At 39.6% G+C, this 22,811-nt stretch overlaps 1 protein-coding gene across 1 annotated transcript in view; it reads right to left on the bottom strand.

The window, feature by feature from the left end:
• The window catches only part of ADAMTS12 (ADAM metallopeptidase with thrombospondin type 1 motif 12), a 389,831-nt gene that overhangs the window by 159,119 nt on the left and 207,901 nt on the right, over positions 1-22,811 (bottom strand). The window contains exons 4-5 of the mRNA XM_003899561.4: positions 3,175-3,371; positions 2,023-2,106 (exon numbers count right to left, since the gene is read on the bottom strand). Coding sequence (XP_003899610.4) covers positions 2,023-2,106; positions 3,175-3,371 — 281 coding nt within the window. The remainder of the gene's footprint in view (positions 1-2,022; positions 2,107-3,174; positions 3,372-22,811) is intronic.

Here is a 22,811-nt window from a genome sequence, read left to right on the forward strand (position 1 = left end):
TTTACCACATCTGTGCCCCAATCAATGGTAAACAACCAGTTACATTTTCATAGAGGTGTCTTTAAACATTGAAAGGATATACAGTTTCCATGTTGCCTGTTTTCCAAGTTTTGGATACATTTTCTTAATAAAAGACCACAGGAAGGGAAATGACATACCCATTGGTATTCCAAGATACCCAAAGTATGTTTCAGGTGACAAAGGGAGATGGGGTTATAGGGGAAAGAAGAAAAAATGGATCCCCACTCCACAGATTGTTTTAAAAATAAACTTCTAACACACATAATCATGGAGACTTTTCCTGTCAAGAAAACAATAAGCCTTCCCTTGGCATTTTGACTGCAGGTCTCTTGCTGATGGGGAGATGAATAATGCTGTTCTTTACATATTCCAGCTGCTGGTTAAGCTCTATAGATTGCAAGGGCATTTCATCAGTTGGCTGGTCCTACCATTCATTACATTTCACTTCATTCATTCATTTGTATCCAAGGCACTGTTTTAGGTGTTGGGGATCTAACAGAAAAAAGACACATGGCTTCTGTCCTCATGGAATTCACATTCTGGTAGAGGTGTGATAGGCAAAAAAAGAGTAAACGAATACACAGAATCATGATGAATTGTGAGACTGCCATCATCCTGTGATGAAAAGCAATAAGAGGGGTCTACTTTGAATAAATTGGTCACTGAGACCTCTCTGAAGAGGCAGCATTTACGGAGCATTTACAGAGCATGAGGCATGAGGCATGAGAAGGTGCCAGTCATGTGCAGAACCAGGAGAGGGATGTTTCAGGCATTGGGAACCACAAGTGCATAGACAGTGAGTGTGAGAGTAGGAAACAAGGAGAGAGTAACATAAGCAAAGACCAGAAAGGCAGATGGAGTCAAGATCATGAAAGTCTCCACAGGTCACAGCAAGAAATTTTGAATTTGTTCTTAAAAAAAAACCAGAAAGCCATTAAAGGGTTTTGTGCAGTGCGGCACCTCAGTTTGTATTTAAAATGATCAATTATGGCTGCATTTAAAATGATCATTCATGGAGAATGAATTCTGATGGCAAGGCTGAAAAGAGGAAGCAACCATTTGGGAGTTCACTGCAGTAGCCTATGCAAGATATGATAAGGCCAAACCAATGTGATGACTGCGGAGATGATGAGCAGTAGGTGGTTTTGAGATGTATTTTGGAAGTAAGACCACAGTGGGCCTTGCTATTGGATGTGAAAGATATGATAAAAGGAATCAAGAATATCTCCTGGGCTTACATAACCAATGCATAATAGTGCTGTTGGGTATGGTGGTCATTTGGGGAATGGAGGTGGCAGAATTGAGATGATTTAGGCAGGGAGTAATCAAGGTTCCTTTCTGGATTTATTAAGTTTTCAAGACTGAAGGGACTTTGACACATTCAGGTGGAGATTTCAAGTAAGTAATTGGATATGAGCCTGAAGCTCAACGAAGACATCTTGGTTGGAGGTATCAGTTGAGAGTCTCAGGACATAGATGACATATAAATCTCTTACATTTATATAAGACTTACATTTATATAAATTTAAGTCTCTAAGAATAGATGAAATCCCCAAAGGTAAATGTGCAGATGGACAAGTAGTCCCAAATCTGAGAGACTTGTGTTAAATATGCAAGAAGTAAATTAATAGTATCAAAGGTTCAACATTTCCATGTTTTTCTTACCTTTTACTGAAACCATCCAACCATGTCGTGATTTAGTCTATTTCTTTTGCAGAACATCTTTGGTGACTGCAGTGAGTCTATGTTTATGTTATTAGATGCAATGACTGTCAAGAGACTCCAACTATGAATATTGTGGAAATGTTATCCATATCTATATCCATATCCCTCTCAGTATCACTGAATTTCCAAGAGAATAACACAGAAATAATATTTTCCTTCTCAATGGACTTCCAAACACTTTCTGATACCCTCTTTCTTGTCTACCAAGAACTCCCCTGAAAAAAAGAGGTAGGAAGTGTGAGGATATATAGCAGAATAGTGAAGGGAAAATGTTACCTCTTCTTCCTCAAGTAGAATGAGCCGAACCACAACAATGTGAATTGCATTGCCAATGCTTGGGTTATGGAACAACCCGGTGACCTACGGTCAGAAATAGAAAACCATTAGCTCCACATGAAGAGATAATAAACAAACACCAGAGGAGACAATAGCATTGTAATGCACATAAAATAAAGGTTTTCTTATAGGTCAGAAACGTTGGGTGGTGTGCTAAGAAGAGTGAAATGTGTCCATGGCTCATTCCACTTTACAATATTTAAAGACAATCTTTCAGGGTGATTGCTTGGCTGTGTGTCTGAGGGATTAACATTTTTCTTTTCTTAACCCAGCCCACAGTATTCTCCTCTTTTATTATCAGTTACTCAGGCAAATACCTTTTCCCATCTCAATAGGACTAACATCCTCTCGAAGGCAGACAGCATCAATAATGCAAATAGAAAGCTTTAAATTAGGAGTCATTAACTTTATTCCAATTATATTTCTAACTACTTTGAGGAAATTATGTTCTACTTCTTTGCCTCAGTTTACCCCTTTGGTTTACTAACATAAACCGATGAGACAAAGCTGCACGAAAAGGATTGAGTCACCTGGTAAATACCTACTAGAAATATGTAACTAATAAATGATAAAATGTTCCCAGGATATACAATTTTAAGAGAAAGATTAACTTATCCTGAATTTTCATCCATATTCATCCTTAGGCAGGTACTAGTTTCACATATATATTTACAAAAATAAGTTAAAAGGACCAAAGAAAGGCCTTTCTTATTTATGTAAGCATTTTTTTTTTTTTTTTTTTTTTTTTAAATGGAGTCTCACTCTTTTGCCCAGGCTGGAGTGCAGTGGTGTAATCTCGGCTCACTGCAACCTCGGCCTCCCGGGTTCAAGCAATTCTCCTGCCTCAGTCTCCTGAGTAGCTGGGATTACAGGCGCCCGCCACCATGCCAAGCTAATTTTTGTATTTTTAGTAGAGATGGGGTTTCACCATGCTGGTCAGGCTGGTCTCGAACCCCTGACCTCGTGATCCACCCACCTTGGCCTCCCAAAGTGCTAGGATTACAGGCATGAGCCACCGCGCCCGGCCCTATGTAAGCATTTCTAATGACATCTCTTCACCAGCTGCCCCAGCCCCCATGTAGTATGGCATACCATGTTCATGATGGTGAGGATGTAGGACTCCACATTCTCACTCCCATGGTATTCAATCATCTTTGTGTCGGCCACCACCAGTGTCTCCACCCATCTCTCCTTGCTGATGGAACGCCGAGAGAGGCTTCTGCCTGGCAAGTTGTGCCTCTCCCACTTCTCCCGCCATAACTCTTGCTTCTGGGAGATGTTAACATTATCTAAACAGTAAACAGAAGACAATGGTCTAACACTGTATATGTCTCATATATTATCTACTTATGTTTGTAAAGATGCAAGGCCATAAGTTTAATCTACTTTAACAATATAAATGCAATGTCTTTACATACATGACTGAAATAGACCAATTTAAACGAATATGACCAAGAGAAATTTGAATCTTACAGAGAGGTTCAAAAAGTACTTTATAAAAATGTTTATTACCTACTACATTAAATGATGTCTTCTACTATTGAAAAGACATAACCAACAATGGGAACTTTCTCTTTCTTCTTCTCCTCTAAATTATTCAGTGCCTACTGTGTGCAAGGCAATATACCAGGCTTTTAAATGCCACATTGTTTATCCTCATGAATAACTAAGGTACATATTCTTCTCTCCATTTTGCAAATGTGGAAACTGATGTTCAAAGTGGCTGATTAAATAACTTTTCCAAAGCTGCGCAGCCCATCAGTCAGTAAAAGACTCAGTATTTTCTAAATCATGCATTTTAAAAAATATACACCACACTGTTTCCTATAGAGTAAACATGTATAAAACTGTAGTATATATAAGCTGAAAACGTGCCGAAGGTTCCAGGCATTCCACTTGAAGATGGCACAAAAAGAGGTGGAAAAGATCCAAAGAAGGACAGCAAAATTATCAAGGTGACTGACAGATTTTAGTATGAAAATGATTTGATATATGAGGGTCATGGTTTGGAAAATGAAATCTAGGAGAGGCTATAGAATGATAAAGAAAGTCAGACAGTAGCTTCTCGGAATCATTCTTAAAATCCCAGAATACTGTAAGTAGGGAGCACGTTCCAACTTGAAAGAGGTCTGTTCAAAACCAAAATGAATAAAAGGCTACCTCACACATCAGGAAGCAAGTACTTAACCCAAGTGGAAGTCAAGTGTAAGAAGTTCCAGCGGGCTCAGAATGGCTTAGGGTGCCGAGGAAAGACAGGTTGACCGGAAGAGAGTAAAGAAAGAAGCCTGGGCTGATACAGGGGCCGCGCCTGGGTCTTTGAAGATTCCTATCAGGATCACAGCCACAAACACTTCCTGCCTCTCCCTCATCTGCACCCTGGGCCCCTGGCAGGGGCAGAACATCGAAGCAGAGTGGCAAACCTCATGTCCCCTTCCTAATCTCTGGTAATGGCCATCCAGTCTGAACTTGAATACTTCAGCAGGAGGAGGGGACACTCAACAACTCACAGGACATCTTGTTCTATTGGGAAATTCTCGACTGCATTGAGCTGAAACCTGCCTCTCTGTCATTCCTCCCTGTTAGTTCTGGTCCTGTTCTCTGAAACATCTAGAACTACACCCCCTCCTGGGGCCCGGCCTCAGAACCTGAGTTGGGACAACTAATACCATATCCTGCCCTCTTCCCTGGTGCTCTCTAGGCTGTGGGAGTTGCTTACATTGATTTGTGTGTAACCCTTCCTGGTTCCTCAGTTTCACCGTCCATATGAAGTTAGAACACATTTGGTGATATTGACAAAATAAATGAAACATCATCATAGGTCTAAATAAATTCAAACTCTAGCGTTGTGAGTTTCACTTCAAAATAATAATGCTGTACTTTGATATAACACTTCTGAGAAATAATCCGGGATTATGTAAACTTTGGAGGGAAGTCCTGTGAAGATTTAAAAACGGGGAGATGGTTAACCCCTCATCTGAATGGAACCATTTTCTAGTTTCCTTCTCCACTCACTTTGCATGGGGAAGCATGAATTCCGTAAGAAATATCAAGATTTTACCAATGGTTTCTAACTTTCTGAAACCCCCTCCCTCATTCCCCCATCAGTCTTTTGTCCCTCTTTTGAATCTCACACGAATGTTTTCAAACCATTATCTGCTTTCAGATGTCTCTGGATAAGCCAAGCAGCCGGCCCCCTTTGAGCCCACATGGGCTGATGTTTTCTGAAAGGGCTGTTACAGGTTGGGTTGAGTACAGGAATTGGGTCAATGTGGATTGGGTCCCATCTTTCTCTCAGGCCCCTCCTGTCTTGCTGGGTGGGGACAGGTCTGCTGTAACCAGGAGGCTGCTCCGTGCCGCCCTGACCTTGTGTGTGAGGGTGACTGGCAGACAGTTTTCTCACCCAGTGCCCTCACAAAGCCCTTGGGGCCTTAGCCCTTCTTCTCCCTTGGCCGCTGCAGGCTCAGCCTCCCTCCCCTGGGTGCCGGTCCCCTCACAGAGGCTTCAGCTCACCTCAGCAGGCAAAGACTGTGCGGTGCACAGCCCCTCATTAAAGCAGAACCCTGTGCTCCTGGCTGCAGCTTCTGTCCTCACCCTCAGATATCTACTGTTAGGTGCTAGCAGGAAGCTGTCATGGGTGAGAAATATGTAGAAAAAAGAAGTAGTTTCTCTGCTTCCCTTAGTCCTGTCTTTCTTTACTTACTTCTTCTTTATTATCCCCTTTTTCTACCTTTTATCCCTCAGTGTTGACAAAGAGAGTTGCTAGGCACTGAATGCATCCTGCCCAGATGCAGATGTTGAAGCCCTAATCCCCAAGGTAATGGTATTTGGAGGTGGGGCCTTTAGATGGCAGTTAGGCTGAGATGAACTTGTGACAGTGGAGCCCCCATCATGGGATTAGTGTCCTTATAAGAAAAGGAAGAGACATCAGAGCCCTCTCTTTCTCTCAGAGAGAGGAGATAGATGAGGACACAGCAGGAAGATATACACATCTCTCTCTCTCTCTATATATATATATATAGGCACTGAAAATATATATACATATATTTATTTACTTTCTCTTTCTCTATATAGGCACTGTGTGTGTGTGTGTATGTATATATATGAGAGAGAGAGAGAGAGGTAGATCTTGGACTTGACCTTGGACTTCCAGTCTCTAGAATTGTGAGAAATAAATTTCTGCTGTTTAGGACACCCAGTCTACCCAGTCTATAGCATTTTGTTATAGCAGCCTGAGCTAACTAAGACACGAGTTTTTTTTGTTTTTTTTTTTTAAAGACATCTTTAAAGTCCAAGTTACTTTCATTTTTCCAGCAAATAGGTAGTTACTCAGTAGTAAACAGTCATATAGGAGGAAATGTGGAAATGAGAGACGGGGTCTGCTAAAGGCATGTATCTATTTAAAATTTTTCAACAAAACCTACATTAAGCACTTATTAAAGTTCAGGTCCTATACTAAGCACATAGCACCATACCTCATTTAACTGTGCCGACAAATCTATGAGATAAGCCCTCTTATGATCACCATCTTATAGATGAAGAACTTGAGGATCAAAAAGATTAGGTAATTTTCCTAAAGTCACATAGTAAATGACAGATTCAGTCATCTGTGTGATTTCACTATAGCAACGACAAACATTTATACAATAGGTTTTCTGGGCAAGGCCCGAGTTACTCTCCTGAGTAGAGACAAAGAAGTAGGTGATGTGATCCTTGACTTTACGCAACAACCAATCTACTTGTGGGTGATGAGACATGAACACAAGAAAAATTGTCTTCATTGGGGTTCAAGTAATTCCCAAAGAGAAATATCAGTTATATTATAGATAGTGCCAGAAGCTTTGCGGAAGTGGTAGGATCTGAACCGGGCCTTAACAGGACTGAGCTGGGGGAGAGGACTGTATATATGTAGACTGACTCTGCAGAGTTCTAGTGAAATCTCAGATTTGATGGAAGAATTGTTTCTACTAAGCAATTTCAGAAAGTACGAGAAACCAGCCCTACACATTTATCTCCAAAGCTGATGACAAAGACAGCTAGTTCTTTGGGTCAGGTGAGGGGCTGATGATTCTGGGAAGCTCGCCTCACTGTTCCCCATCATACACACCACTGCGTTTAGAGACCCCTCTTCTCAGCTGGCATAGCTTCTGGCCACACTTCAATCCGAGTACTTTTTATATTGCCATAATTTCCTGTTATTTAAGGGGCTCTCTAATTAGGCTTTAAGCAACTAAAGGGCTAGAAAAACATCTTTGGCCTTTGCCCCAATCCTAATACCGTAACAGGCAAAAGTGGCACCCAGTAAATACCAAATGCACAAGCGAAGAACTGAAGATGAATCAGAACCAATGTATGAACCACACATGAAGAACTGCCAGGTTTGTCAATTTTTTCCATTTGATGACTTTTTTCGTTTAAGGAATTATCCCCACTGAGACCATGACGTGCTTGTTTCAAGCAGAGAAATCCAGTCAAATGGGCAGCTTAAGTAAGGAAAATTTCCAGTGCTAAGAGAGGACAGAGAACTGACTTTCCCAAATGGAAGCTAACAGAGTACAGATGTCTGTCTGGCGTTGGCTGAAGTATTCAGTATACCTGAGCACTAACAGAACAGAAGTCCTAGAAGATCCCTGGAAAATGCAATTTACTGAGTACTTTTTCCTTCCCCAAGCACTGCAGGCAGCTCTTCACAAAGCTCTCTCTCTTTAGGGATTTTGCAGGTAGCAGAGCCTTCACCTACTGCTGATCTCTGAGTCCGTGTCCACTGCAGCCAGGCAAGGATCATGCCTTGATGTAGCCACACGGAGGAACCTGGAGTAGTGTTAGGGAGCAAAGAAAGTGAACACAGATGGCGGAAGACTCTGGAAATTACAAAGTTTCCAGTACATTCAGGAGTGCTTTTTAACGTGCCAGTAGTTTCTAGTTTGAGCAAGGAGGCTGCCTATTCTACTTAGAAAATTGCTCAAGGCTCTGCCTCCAGCCCAACCCTTCCCTCATCTGGATTCTCTTCTACAACCTTATATCAGATTTCCAACAGAGAAGGATTTCTGCCCAGCCAGTGCAGGTTGACCACTAACTGGAAATTGGCCACTAATTACTACTGCCTTGTTTGAGGTCCAGCTTCTCCCAAGATGACCTTCTCAATTGATCTTCTCCAGCCCACACTGCAGCTTCCAGACAAGTGAGACCTAGTACCCTAACTGTCCCACCTTTCTGTCACCACCTCTGCAAGGTTTCTGAAACATGACACCTGGGCAGCAACACAGCAACACAGCCACTAACAGCCACCTGGGATCCAGTGCCTATCAAGAGCCCAACTGGTACTAAACACTCTTGGATTTGATCATTTATCTTAATTCTCACAATAAAAACATGTAGTAAATATTATTGCCATTTTAAAATGAGAAAGCTGAGACCCAGAGAGATTACAGAGTTTATTCAAAGTCTCATAGCCAGTAAGCAGCAGGACCAGCATTTTAGCTGGGTTAGTGTGAATCTTACTTAACTTAGCAGCATGGAGATGGCGATGGGATTTCCGGGATCACCTGCCTAAAAATTTCAGCGTGAGGAATGGAAAGGATCAACTCAAAAAAAAATCATCTATAGAAGAAGTTGGACCCCAAATCAGCTGAGTTCTAGTCCTCCAGGTCCCCACCAGTCTTCAACAATGCATGAAGGACATTTGTCTAGGAGTGCAGTAGGAGGTAGGTGACCTTTTGATACTAGATTTCTGGAGACAATGTCCTGTTCTTTATATAACTCAGACAAGTTCTACTCAGGGAAGATGTTCTGGACCCAGTGTTGAGGGCTGGAGAGATGGTATCAGAAAAAAAAGAAGGAAAGCATGTTAAGACTAATAGGTCCTATCCAGGCCCACTATTGATAGCTGCTCACTCCCCATGCCTACTGGCCTGGCCCAAACCACCTGTGACCTTGGACAAATATTACTATCTCTTCCCCTGTCTAATGAAGAAACTGAATCGAATTCCTATTTTTGTGAGTCATGGAACCTTTCCTTCATACAAAGATTATGCAAAAAGTAAAGAAAAGAATGAACCCCAAAGTTGCTGGGGTCATGGGGTGTGGTGGGTGGCCCCAAAGGGGAATCCACATGGCGCATCTTTAAACCACCAGATGACACCATCTCTGGGGTTCTTCCAGTTCTAGTGTTCTCTGAGTTGGGCAAACACACCTTTCCACTGCCAAGGCATAATTGTGAGCTATCTGCTGCATGCTAGCATTTACTTAGGGCTACCACACACTTGCACCCAGACCCTCTTCTTGGCAGGTCATTGTGGCCTTCCCCAGCAGAGTCAAACACCAGTGCAGGTGTGTGCATCCATTAGCAACAACGGCTGAGCAGCCCGAGGGGCCCAACTCCCCAGGCCAGCTTTGGGAAGATTTGAAGGGTCTCCGTAGGAAGTTCATTTTTACTCCACAAAAAGTTTACCTCGCTAACTGTGAACAAAGAATTTTTTTTTACACTTAAGTAATAGACTATCCATTTCTCAAAACTGGCCACTGTTGAAGTACAAACAGCAGCTGCCTTTAAAGAAAGAAAGAAACCAACCTGAGTCTAAGTGTTAGAAACGGCTAGATCCCTAAAACAAGTACATCCCAGCTTAAGGGTATGCATAAAAAGTATAAGCACCTGAAAAAAAAAAAAAAAAAGAAAGAAAGAGATGTATTCCCAAAGGCTGGATGGTCCTGCCTGACACTGCACTCACTTCATTCAGAATACTTCAAAAAGATGGAACTGGCAGATCATTTGGGACACATGACTCTTCCCAAAATACCAACATAATTACATCAAATGTAAGTAAAAAGGATGTTTGAAGATCCTTCCAGAGAGTCAATAATCTGAATGAGTTGAGAATTTATAATGAATTTATATTAAATCCATTGTTATTTATACATTTATATTAGATATAATAATGGATTTATATTAAATCTATTAAATTTATATTAAATCCATTATTATTTTGTTCATTATCTATTTAACATTTGTAATGCAAAGTAATTCCACTGATTTGAGGTCTGACCCCACACACTTTTTTCTGTTCCACACTATCTCATAGAAATGTGCTGATGCATTTCTCACAATGAAGACCAGATGTGGAGGAGGCTGCTGGGGGCAGAAGTAAAATAAACAAAAAATGAAGTAATCAACCAAGTGGATAATGAGTCCCAGCATGCTTAGACATCGATAGAACTCTGCTGACACACTTCCCTTAGCTTCATGACTGAGGACTGGGGAATAACTCAGGGACTTTCACGCTTCACCCAAGCCTCCCAAAACATTTCTTACAGTTTCTATGTCCATGTCCTCAATGGTGAGCTGGCCATTGCTGCAAGGGTTCAAAAAGAGTTTATTCCTGCACAGTTACATTTCATGTAGGGTATAAAGTTTCTACCAGCCTACAAAAGAAAGACTACCTATATTGTGACTCTCCTACTGGGAAATTTAGTACATGTTTACAAAGCTCTCTAGACAATGAGTCTCACTTTGTTTTTAGAGGTCCCATTAATACCTAGTGTTCTGAGAAACATCGCTGGAAAAACTACAACTTTTAGGGGATACTAGCTCAGGAAGGAAGTGAGATTCAATGAATACTAAAGTCTTTTCATATTATAAGCCTGTCATTCTATGATGATCTATATGGAAATGAAGGGGAGCAAAGTCTTATCCAGGAACCATAGAGTGGGAACACAATGCTTTCTTCTTAGGGTTCTCCCTGGTCTTAAGGACAGTTTCTATCTTGCCGGACCAAAAATACTGTTAGTTAAATAGAGCCACTAGAGAAGCAGGCGAGACATGGAAGAGAGGTCTCTTGGAAAATGGAGTTATCTTCCATCTGTGGAAAGATAGGTGATGGACCAGCAGGGAGTCATGCTAGCATTTACTTAGGGCTGGTCCTGAGCTTCAGCAGGACCTTCCAAAGACAAGACCATGCTGGAACTCCATGTCTACCTCCTTACACATCCTGGCAGCACTTTTAGAGATTACTCACTAAGACCTACAAGTATAGTATGTGCTCAATAAATACAGTGCAAACTGCTTGAGAGGCTTTTCTTAACGTTCACACCAACCTAAGGCTAACTATTGACCTAAGAATAAAAAATGAATTAGTGCTGTCTAAATAGATCTGGACTATCCTAAGGTGAGCCCCCTCTCAGTGTCCCTACCCCACTGGCCCGGACCCTTCTCTGTTGTTTGTATCAAGTCCTTAAAACTTACCAGGTCAAATACTGAACATGCCTGAGGCAATTTGTGCCTTCCTTTATGATGACTGTGTTAGACTGCCAGTTGTCCTCAATTTTTGTTCTTCCTCTCTTCCTCCTTGATTATTTTCTGGGCGCATGGCTTTCTAGAATATAGACTAAATTTCCCAGCCCCCTTGTAGTTAAATTCTGACCAATAAGACACAAGGGGAAGGCTACATGTAACTTTCAGAATTTAAAGGGAAGGCAGAGCCCCTTCTCTTCCTTTGCCTCCTTCCTGGCCTGAATGTGGATGGTTTCAACAAAGTGGATGCCAGATATTGAAGAAGATGGAATAATATAGAAGACAGACAATAAAAGGATCCTGGGTTCCTGATTGTGGAGATAAAACCTGGGATGTTTTATTTCCAAATTCCATTTATATGTGAGAAAAATAAAAGTATTTTTCAACTTGAATAGAAGAGGGCTGTCCTATCTGTTTTGTTCACTCCTTTTACCCCCAGCACTTAGAATAATTCCTTCTACTCAGTAACAATATTTTAAATAAATCAATCTTATGTGGGATTTTCTGCCAGCCAAAACCCATATTATTCTAAGTAAGTGACATGATGACTTAACTCTCCCCTTCATGTTTGGAGGCACTATCTCTTCTCAGAGTCCGTAATCCTAGGAGTGAGCTGCTTTCATCTCCAAGTGACAGCATTCGATCTGTCCCCTCAGATCAGCAAGTTGATTATGTATAAATAAACAGTGAGTTCTCTTTTACTACCTTCAGTCTGTTAACACAGGAATAAGACTGATTTCCCACAATGGCTTCCAAAAATAGTATTTTCAGAGAAGTCACATATTTACTCTTGTTCTGGAGAAAATAGTCCCATGAGTCCTATGTGTATCTTCTTAAGAGAACTGAAGGTACCAAGGTTTAGTTGAGAGGGAAAGTGAACACTATTTATGCTTGGAAACCTCATATGTACTTTTAAATGAAATAAGAAAATTCTGGGTGATTCCCACTGGACTGCTTATTTAGTAACACTCTCTCCACTGTCATCAAAGGGTCAGCAAGTCTGTTAGTCAGAAGCCTGCAATTCAAATATCTCTGTTACTGCTACACCCAGCTCACACATAACTGCTTGATATTTCATTTCACCAACTTGACTGTAGGGCATAAATAGATTTAAGTTCTTCCCATACTCCCAGATTGACAAATATTAACTTGGTGAGTCAACAATAATCAAGCTCAAAGAGTAAAAATTCTGTATAATCAGAGAATATATCATAGAGACCTTGAGAAACCATCTGCTCTTTCAACAGACAGCAGCAAAGTAATTCCATACTGATGAGACTTCAATTTTAAAGAACATGAAAGAGATCATATTTACACATGGCTATATTTACATATATACAGGTTTATTGCATACCTGCGTACACATGAGCATATTTACAGTTCATTCTAATTATCTAATTTCATAAAAATACAATGTCCTACATGCCAACTTATTATAAAAATAGTACTTATATTCATTCAGCTTTTAAAATGTTCTGTTTGAACTAAAAACAAAACACACATGATCAACTCCATAGATGCAGAGAAGGCTTTTGATAAAATGCAACATCCCTTCATGTTAAAAATCCTCAACAGACTAGGCATTGAAGGAACACACCATACAATATAAAGAGCCACCTATGATATAGCCACAGCTAACATCATATCAAATGACCAAAAGCTAGAAGCATTCCCCTTGAGAACCAGAACAAGATAAGGATGCTCACTTCCACCAATCCTATTTAACATAGTACTGAGAGTCTTAGCCAAAGCAATCAGTCGAGAAAAAGAAATAAAAAGTATCCAAATAAGAAGAGAGGAAGTCAAACTCTATCTCTGTTTGCAGATGATATGATTCTATAGCTAGAAAACCCCACTGTCTCCCAGATCTGATCAACGACTTCAGCAAAATCTCAGGATACAAAATCAATGTACAAAATTCAGCATTTCTATATACCAACAACATCCAAGCTGAGAGTCAAATTAAGAATGCAATTCCATTCACAATATCCACAAAAAGGATATAACACCTGGGAATACAGCTGACCAGGGAGGTGAAAGATCTCTATCACAAGAATTATAAAATACTGCTCAAAGAAATCAAAGATGACACAAACAAATGAAAAAGCATTCCATGCTCATGGATAGGAAGAATCAATATTCTTAAAACGGTCATACTGCCCAAAGCAATTTAAAAATTCAAATTTCTTCTCCAATTCTTTTATTAATGTCTGACCTCATAACATAAAAACTAAGGGCTATTCTCCCAACCATCTAAATTGCTCCTCTAGCAAGAGCAATCACACAGTAACCTATATAATTACTGAGAAATATAAACCTATGCAATTTGAGTTTTCACTGATTTCTTGGTTGTTTAAAAGGCAGAAAAGTAGACCTAGGGAAACATGCAAAATCAAGGAGAGAAAAATTACCCTTTTGGTAATAAGGCTTACTAACCTTTTGGTAATAAGCCAGCCATTCTTTTATGATGGTACCTGACAGGTAAAAAGGTTAGAAAATCATTGCCAGCATTTCTATTAAGGAACTACTGACACATAAAGTATAAAGGGAAAGACTGAACGCAGAGAGCCACATGAACACACTTTCAGGCGAAAGAAAGAACACTTTGGTCTAGAGAAGTCCAGGCCAATATGGTGGCTGCCAGTTACATGCAGCGATGGAAGCTTGAAATGTGCTGTATACAAAATGAGATGTGCTGGCTAGATTTTAAAGACTCGATATGATAAAAAAGAATGTGAACTATCACACTAATAAGGTATATTTATTACATGTTGAAATAATAATATTCTGGATTATCTTGAGCTAGGAAAAGTATAACATTTATTTCACTTGTTTTTTCCTTTTCTTCATTTGGCTAGTAGAAAGTTGAAAATTACTTATGTGACTTGCATTGTGACTCATATATTTGTATTGTAGAGCACTGGTTTAGAGCTCAAGACACTTGGATATCCATCTAGGGTCTCCTAGTTATTTAGTATTTTATCTAAAGTCAGACTCACATAATTGCTGTAAGAAAGGAGTCAAGCACCTTACTTGCCACATAGTAAAGTCACGGTATTATTATTCTGTTTTCTTCAGTCCTATCTGCACTAAAGGAATGAGGTCCATAATAGATCAAAACTCTAATTCCTCTTGTGTTCAGTTCAAGTTTATTTAATTCTGATTAGGGACAGCCTTGTCTTTAACCAGCCTGGCTGTTTTATCCTCACCCTCACCTTGTGAAATGGCTGCCTAGTTCCTCACCCACGAGAACAAAGTGACAAGAAAGCAGAATTCAATTAAGAAATTTTTATCAATTATTTTTTCATTCTCTTTTTTAAAGAGAGAGGGGAAGAAATAGAAAGAGAGAGAGAGATCAGTAAATTGTGACACAGAGATTTAAAGAGTAACTTCCTGTCCATAAACGAATAAATAAAATGTCATCTATACAATACAACGGAATATTGTTCAGCCTTATAAACAAAGGAAATTTGGACGCATACTACAAAATGGATGAATCTTGAGGATGTTATACTAAGTGAAACCAAACAGTTGCAAAAGGACAAATACTATATGATTCCATTTACATGAGGTACCTTGTGTAGTACAGTTCACAGGGGCAGAAAGTAGAACTCTGGTTTCCAGAGGATGGGAGTGGGGGAGGAAAAGGGAAATGGGAAAAATTGTTTAATTTGTACACAGTTTGGGTTTGGGGAGATGGAAAAACTGGAGAGGGATGGATGGTGATGATAGTTGTCTAACAATAGAATATACTTAAAGCCACTGAACTGTACATTTAAAAATGGTTCAAAAGGTAAATTTTCCATTATGTATATGTCACCAAAAACTTTTAAAACAACTTTCTAAAAAAGTAACTTCCATGGTAGATGGTGGATGTCGAATTGAATAGATTCATCCAATTTCCTGCACTTTAATTGCTGCATTGACAAGTCCCATAGTGTCCCTAAAGAAACTCAATCCTTAATCACTGATTCACAATCACTAACATGTGATTATTAAGGTGTTAATGTTTCAGTACTTGTAATTGGAGTTATCAAAATCAGGGTTTTCCGACTGTCAATTAACAAATTATAATTAGCCAGAAATTCCATTGTCCAAAACCTTTCAGTTGTCCAAAGCATTCCAGTTAAATGAGGTTTGACAATAACACAAGTTGAAGATTCTTTTCCGGGACCCTAACTGGATCCTTGATGGCAGCGTGGTTGGTTTTTCCCTCATCTAATTAGAGATGGAGGTCAGGGATAGTGTCACAGCTGGCAAGGGCAGCAAGAGTCTCCTGACATCATGCAGCTGGCTTTCCAGGAAAACCAAAGGAAGGGAAGTAAGTCTGCACTGGGAGGCTGCTTTCAAGACTAGAAAAACTATGTAAAGGCTCAAGTTTGAGTTGATTTGTTCAATAGAGATATTGACTAAAGCTTCATAATCTCTGTGATTTATCAATACTGACAAACCAGTCTTCGCTTCACCTATGGGCCTCCGCCCACTTCTGCCCTCTTGAAGCTATTAGAGTCTCCCAGGCAGTTCTTTTTGGCTTAATATGGTCAATGTGAAATGCTGTTCTTCATAGTTTGGCTTGCTTTTTTGGACTATACATTTTAAGCATCTAAATTTTGTTGTCTAATTCTTTCACTCCATTAATTCCCTGTTAGCCCAAGAAAAAAAGCTTTTTATTACATATCTCCCTCTCTAACTTCTCTCTAACATGTGGTTTAAAGCCTCCAGTCTTTAAAAATAGGAGTTCTGGAATGTCCTCTTCTCAAAAATGGGATAATGAATTCAATATACTTAAACTGTGATATTTAATTAGGCATAAGGTGTGTATGTATTCAGAAACTGCCAGGCTCTCTAGGGAAAGATAAGGTAAAAATAATGCCTTTTAATCTCAAGATATTCTCTTATTTATTGGAGAAGACAAAAGCCATCCATAAGAAAGAGAATCATACAAATGATAAATGATTAAATGTCACTAAGAGTGAAGAGAGGCATTTAAAGGGAAAAAGAGATCAAGGTAAACTGAATTCAGTGAGCACCTGTTTGTTTCCCGTTGCCATGCCAGGCTCAGAAATTACAGAGATGAGGAAAAGCAACCTAACTGACATTAAGGGACTCACTATCTAGAGAAGCAGATTGTGGGATATGATGAGGTTTCTCTTCAAATAACTCAATCAATCTTTTATTCTTTAATTCATAGTACCCCCTCCTTTTTTCCTTTTTCTCCTTTTTTTCCTTTTCTCCTTTGTTAGATGTCCAGGCATGCCACAATACCAGGCTTTATCAGTACCAGCTCACATTCCTTTCCTTATATGGAAAGAGGACTTTCTAGCTTATCACAGACACCCCTTCCCCTTTCCTCTCCGCTTTCTTTTATGTGCCCACCTTATCTAAAAAAAACCAAATGTTTAGCCAACCGGGATTAGTTTAGATTGTACAGCCTGACCCCGGCCAATAGGGAAAGGGTACAGGGGCAGGACTTGCTTCAGGAATAAAGGCTCTCGTGTCCCTTTGTTCAGGTGTGCTCTCATGGCGACTGGGTAAGGAGGCACCCCTCTGCGCAGAAGTAAAATTGCTTTGCTAAGAATCCTTTGTTTGAGTGTTGAATTTCCTTAGGATTTTGAGCGTTATTCCTAACAAGACGGAATAGTTTTACTTCTCAGGGTGGTAAGCAGGTCTTTTGGGATGTGCAGAATGCAACTAGATGGAGGAGAAGGGAGAGCCAACTGAGTAAGCAGGATGGACAAATCTGTAGAGAGAAGAATGAACGTCTAGCTTTTTGAGAATTCAGAATAGCCTGGATAATTCCAAACTGCCCAATTCTAAGTTATTTCTATTTGCCAAGTGACCAGGGGATATCAGCTCTCCTTTATAATGATGTCACATTTTGCTTATTAAAGTCATTTTATCTTTCTTATTTATTTATTTATTTTTTAAATTATACTTTAAGCTCTAGGGTACATGTGCACAACATACAGGTTTGTCACATATGTACACATGTGCCATGTTGGTGTGCTGCACCTATTAACTCATCATTTACATTAGGCATATCTCCTAATGCTATCCCTCTTCCCTACCCCCACCCCACGACAGGCCTCAGTGTGTGATGTTCCCGTTCCTGTACCCAAGTGTTCTCATTGTTCAATTCCCACCTATGAGTGAGAACATGCAGTGTTTGGTTTTCTGTCCTTGCGATAGTTTGCTGAGAATGATGGTTTCCAGCTGCATCCATGTCCCTACAAAGGACATGAACTCATCCTTTTTTTTACGGCTGCATAGTATTCCATGGTGTATATGTGTCACATTTTCTTAATCCGGTCTATCATTGATGGACATTTGGGTTGGTTCCAAGTCTTTGCTATGGTGAATAGTGCCACAATAAACATATGTGTGCATGTGTCTTTATAGCAGCATGATTTATAATCCTTTGGGTATATACCCAGTAATGGGATGGCTGGGTCAAATGGTATTTCTAGCTCTAGATCCTTGAGGAATCGCCACACTGTCCTCCACAATGGTTGAACTAGTTTACAGTCCCACCAACAGTGTAAAAGTGTTCCTATTTCTCCACATCCTCTCCAGCACTTGTTGTTTCCTGATATTTTAATGATTGCCATTCTAACTAGTGTGAAATGGTATCTCACTGTGGCTTAGATTTGCATTTCTCTGATGGCCAGTGATGATGAGCATTTTTTCATGTGTCTGTTGGCTGCATAAATGTCTTCTTTTGAGAAGTGTCTGTTCATATCCCTCGCCCACTTTTTGATGGGGTTGTTTTTTCTTGTAAATTTGTTTGAGTCCTACAAAAATCATCTTATCTTTCTGAATCTACACAAGCTGGGATGATGAGAGGAATCCAGCAAGCCTGCAAAAGGTCTGCAGATAGAGGCTGGGCAGGAATCCTAACTTTGCTGCAAAGTTTCCATACAGTGGACCATTCTCATGTCCCTAACTGAGCAGTAACTCACTCATCATGGTTCCCAGAAAACAAATATAAAAATTGAAGAATGCCAACGAGATAAGCTGAAAAAATGTAAAGGCAGAATGAGTGACATCTCTATATTCTTCTCAATAGTAATATATTACATTCAGATATTGCTTTACAGCTCACAGCGCCAATGCCTTTAACGCAGTAGTTGCTTTTTCTAACAACCTAGGGGTAAGAGAGCAGATATTACTAGCCCCATTTTTCCCCAATAGGTCCATTACATTTTTAAAAGCTTAAATTAAGCCCAGGCACAGTGGCTCATGTCTTTAATCCCAGCACTTTGGGAGACCCAGGTGGGCAGATCACCTGAGGTCAGGAGTTTGAAACCAGCCTGGCCAACATGGTGAAACTCCGTCTCTACTAAAAATACAAAAATTAGCCAGATATGGTGGTGCATACTGCTAAATGTCTTTTGGAAATAAACTCACTTACTTGTTTTAAGTAAGTTAAAAATATGTGGCTGGGGGTGGTGGCTCATGCCTATAATCCCAGCACTTTGGGAGGCCAAGGTGGGTGGATCACCTGAGGTCAGGAGTTCAAGACAAGCCTGGCCAACATAGTGAAACCCCATCTCTACCATAACTACAAAAATTACCCTGGTGTGGTGGTAGGCACCTGTAATCCCAGCTACTTGGGAGGCTGAGGCAAGAGAATCGTTTGAATCCGGGAGGCGGAGGTTGCAGTAAACTGAGATCACACCATTGTACTCCAGGCTGGGCAACAAAAGTGAAACTCCATCTCAAACAATAAAAAATAAAAATAAATAAAAATAAAAAGCTTAAGTTAGGAGGCATAGACATATAGATTAATGGAATAGAACAGAGAACTCAGAAACTGACCCCCACAAAGATGCCTAACAGATTATTGACGAATGTGCAAAGCAATTCAAAGGAGAAAGGATGATCTTCTCAACTAAGATGTTATAGTAATTGGGAATTAACAGGCAAAAAACTTTAAAAAAAAACCTTGAACTAATATTTACTTCTTATATAAAAATTAAAATGGATTATGAACTTAACCATAAAATATAAAATTATAAAAATTTTTAGAATAAAATACAGGAGAAAATATTTGGGATGAAGGACTAGGCCACGAATTCTAAGACAGTCTATAAAAGAAAAATATAATAAATTTAACCTCATCAAATTTACAGTTATTTTCTCTGCCCATGTGAAATCTGGAGTTTCATTTTGGATTGATAAAAAGCTCTAAAATTGATTTTGGTGATGGTTGTACCACCCTGTGCACACGCTAAAAACCACCAGATTGTTGTACACATTAAAATAGTGAATTGTATGCAAATTATATCTCAAGAAAGCTTCTACTAAAAAGAAAAAGCCCATTTGAGGAGAATGAAAAGACAAGCTACCCACCGGGAGAAAATATTTTCAAACTATATATTTAACAAAGGACTAGTATCAATAATACAAAAAGACTTTCCAAACTTAAGAGTAACAATACACAAACAAGAAAAATACACAAAGAGAACTGAAGAGGATATCCAGATGTCAAAAAAGCACATGAAAAGTTAGTCAACATCATTAGTTATCAGGGAAATGCAAATTAAAGCCACAATGAGATATTGCTACCCATCTATCAGAAAGGCTAAAATAAAAAAATAGTGACAACACCGAATGCTGTTGAGGATGTGGAGAAACTGGATCACTCATATACTACTGGTGGAAATATAAAATAGTCTAGGCACTCTGTTTTAACAAACAGTTTGGCAGTATCTTATAAAACTACACATTCAATTACCATTCAACTCAATAATTTTACTCTTGGGCATTTATCCCAGAGAAATGGAGACTTATGTCCACATAAAAATCTGTAGCAGATTTATGCATAATAGCTAAAACCTAGAAACAACTCAAATCCGCCTCAACCAGTGAAGGATACATTCATATCGTGGAAGATTACTTGATCATACAAAGTAGAACAAACTCTTAATGGACACAGCAACTTGGATGACTCTCCAGGAAATTATTATGAGTGAAACCAGTCAATCCCAAAGGGCTACACATTTTATGATTCCATTTATATAACATTTTTAAGTGACAAAATTTTAGAAATTTTAGGACAGATTAGTGGTTGCCAAGGGTTAGGATGGAAGGATGAGGTCATGGTAGGGAGGTGGGTATGGTTTTAAAAGTTCAACATGAGGGATCCTTGTGGGGCTGGAGCTGTTCAGTATACTGACTGTCAATGGATGCACAAAAATATACTTGCAATAAAACCGTATAGAACTAATTACACACACACACACACACACACACGTACAAGTAAAATTGAGGAAATTTGAATAAGACCAGTGTTTTGTATCATTGTCAACATCCTGGGTGTGATATTGTACTACTGTTTTAAAAGATGTTATCATTCAGTGAGACTGGGTGAGGGGTACATGAGATCTCTTTGTATTATATCTTACGGCTGTATGTGAATCTACAATTATCTCGATAAACATTTTATTTAAAAGTTATATGTCTAGGCTCATACAATAATAGCTTAAACAAAACCTACATGTAACTCCTCAAATTTCTAGTGCAGAGCCAGTGGTGAACTACAACTCTGTCCCAGACAGCCCTTCTGAGCTCCAGATCTGTATTTCCCTCTTGAGTGGACTTAGCACCAAGGATAGCAACTTCTGAGGAATGGAGATGAGGGAGGGAAAGAGAAAGTGTCCATGACAAAAACAGCATATACAATATAATCCCAAGCCGGGGAAATTATAGATATGAGCATAAATAAATGAAAACAAGATAAAGTTAATCAAACACAATTAGCCTATGAAAGGGCCTACCGGGGCTGTCATCTACTAAGGGATTTTTTTCCAGGTTCTACTCCCCAGCATCTGAGCACCCTTAGAACCTATGTCCACTTGTGGTTTCCATGGTGCTGCAGAGCTACTGCTGTCTTCCAAAATCTGTTCTTTCCTCCTTCCTTACTAGTTGAGCTCTGGCTGCCTGGCTATTCTTTTCATTAAGTATGACCCAATGAATTCCATCTGCACTAATTATAGACTGACCAGGCCAGTGTTCACTTCTTTCTCTTGAGCTTTCCCTGCAGCTCAAAGGGGAGTGCCATTGACAACCACCCCACCCACCCCAGCATAGTTCCTGGGAGCAGATCTGAATCAATAAGAAGTTACTCAAATCCTAACATCTAGAATTACTGAGAAGTTCTCTTCAGATCTTAAATGGTCCAAATATAAAATAAAATTAAACAAAACAAGCAAGCTCATCCAGGCCACGGCAAAGGTGTCTTGAGACTGCCATATAAAGTCAGAAGAAACCCAACAGCCTTGGCCTTCTAAATAACCACTCTCAGAGTTGGCAATCCAGGCAGGGTGGACCCTCATCTCCCAAGTGTTTTGCAAACTGGAGGCTTAACTTGTGGGATTCAGCTTGAAGATACAAAGCCTGTATAACCTTCTGCACAAGATCTTTCCCATTGCCTGCCTTAAGCCGTTTGAAATGAAGATAGAAAATTCCCCATGGCCACAAATCCTAAAACATCTTCATCATTTTCCTTTTTCAAGTTTCCTCTTAATGTGAACTTAAAGGAGAGCGACAACTTCTGACAGTAATCCTTAAGGGACTCTGGTGGTGCATGCACTGGATCAAGTGGATTTTCTGTTTCACAGATGGCTAAAAACTAGTCTCCCATATCCCGTCCCATAGAAGAAGAGTGTCACTAACACAGCACTAAATGACTGTGTTCACAGAATCTTAATGAGCGCAAAGCTCAATTTAATACACAACTAGAAAGTCATTCCTCCCCTTAGACACTTTTACAAAAGAGGGGAAATTGACTAAATGATAAGGTAATTGATGTTAATTTATATAAAGCAACTTCCAGCACTGGTTCTAGAATCAGCCTAGCATCTCTACCAGGGTATTATTTCTTCTGCTGCAGCATTACATGGTATTGTTGGTGTTCATGAGTCTTTGAAGACTTACACAGGTCTTCCCAATCATCAAAGGAATAATTGTGCCCATCTGAGTTCTCTTACTGAATACTTTCCATCATCTCCTGTGTTTTTAAACAATGGGAATGTGTGGTGGTAGAGACAGGTGTGTGAGTCAAACAGAAGGTGTAACTTCCCTGATCTTTCATTAGCTAATAGTTTTAGATAAATAAGAGTCTACTGTACGATAAGTTTCAAATGAACTGGCTCACTCAGTACAAAAGTGCCCATGAATGGCAAATGGCACTACATCTATTTTTTCAACTCAGTCACCACAAACTCTACTTAGATGAGAGTTGGCTTCTTTATGAATCAACTGTACATTTTTTTTTCATTGACAAAACCTGACCTTTTATTAAACATTTATTTCAAAAGCAGGCCCAGGACAGTTCATACAACTGTGAGCTTGATGGATTCTACTTCTTGACTAGAAATTTCTCTTGAGGCAGAAGTAATGCTATTTCAGTTGTAGGACCCTCATGCCTTGGCATTAGGCAACC

The sequence above is a fragment of the Papio anubis genome, chromosome 5, assembly GCF_008728515.1.
Source record: "Papio anubis isolate 15944 chromosome 5, Panubis1.0, whole genome shotgun sequence".
Lineage (NCBI taxonomy): Eukaryota > Metazoa > Chordata > Mammalia > Primates > Cercopithecidae > Papio > Papio anubis.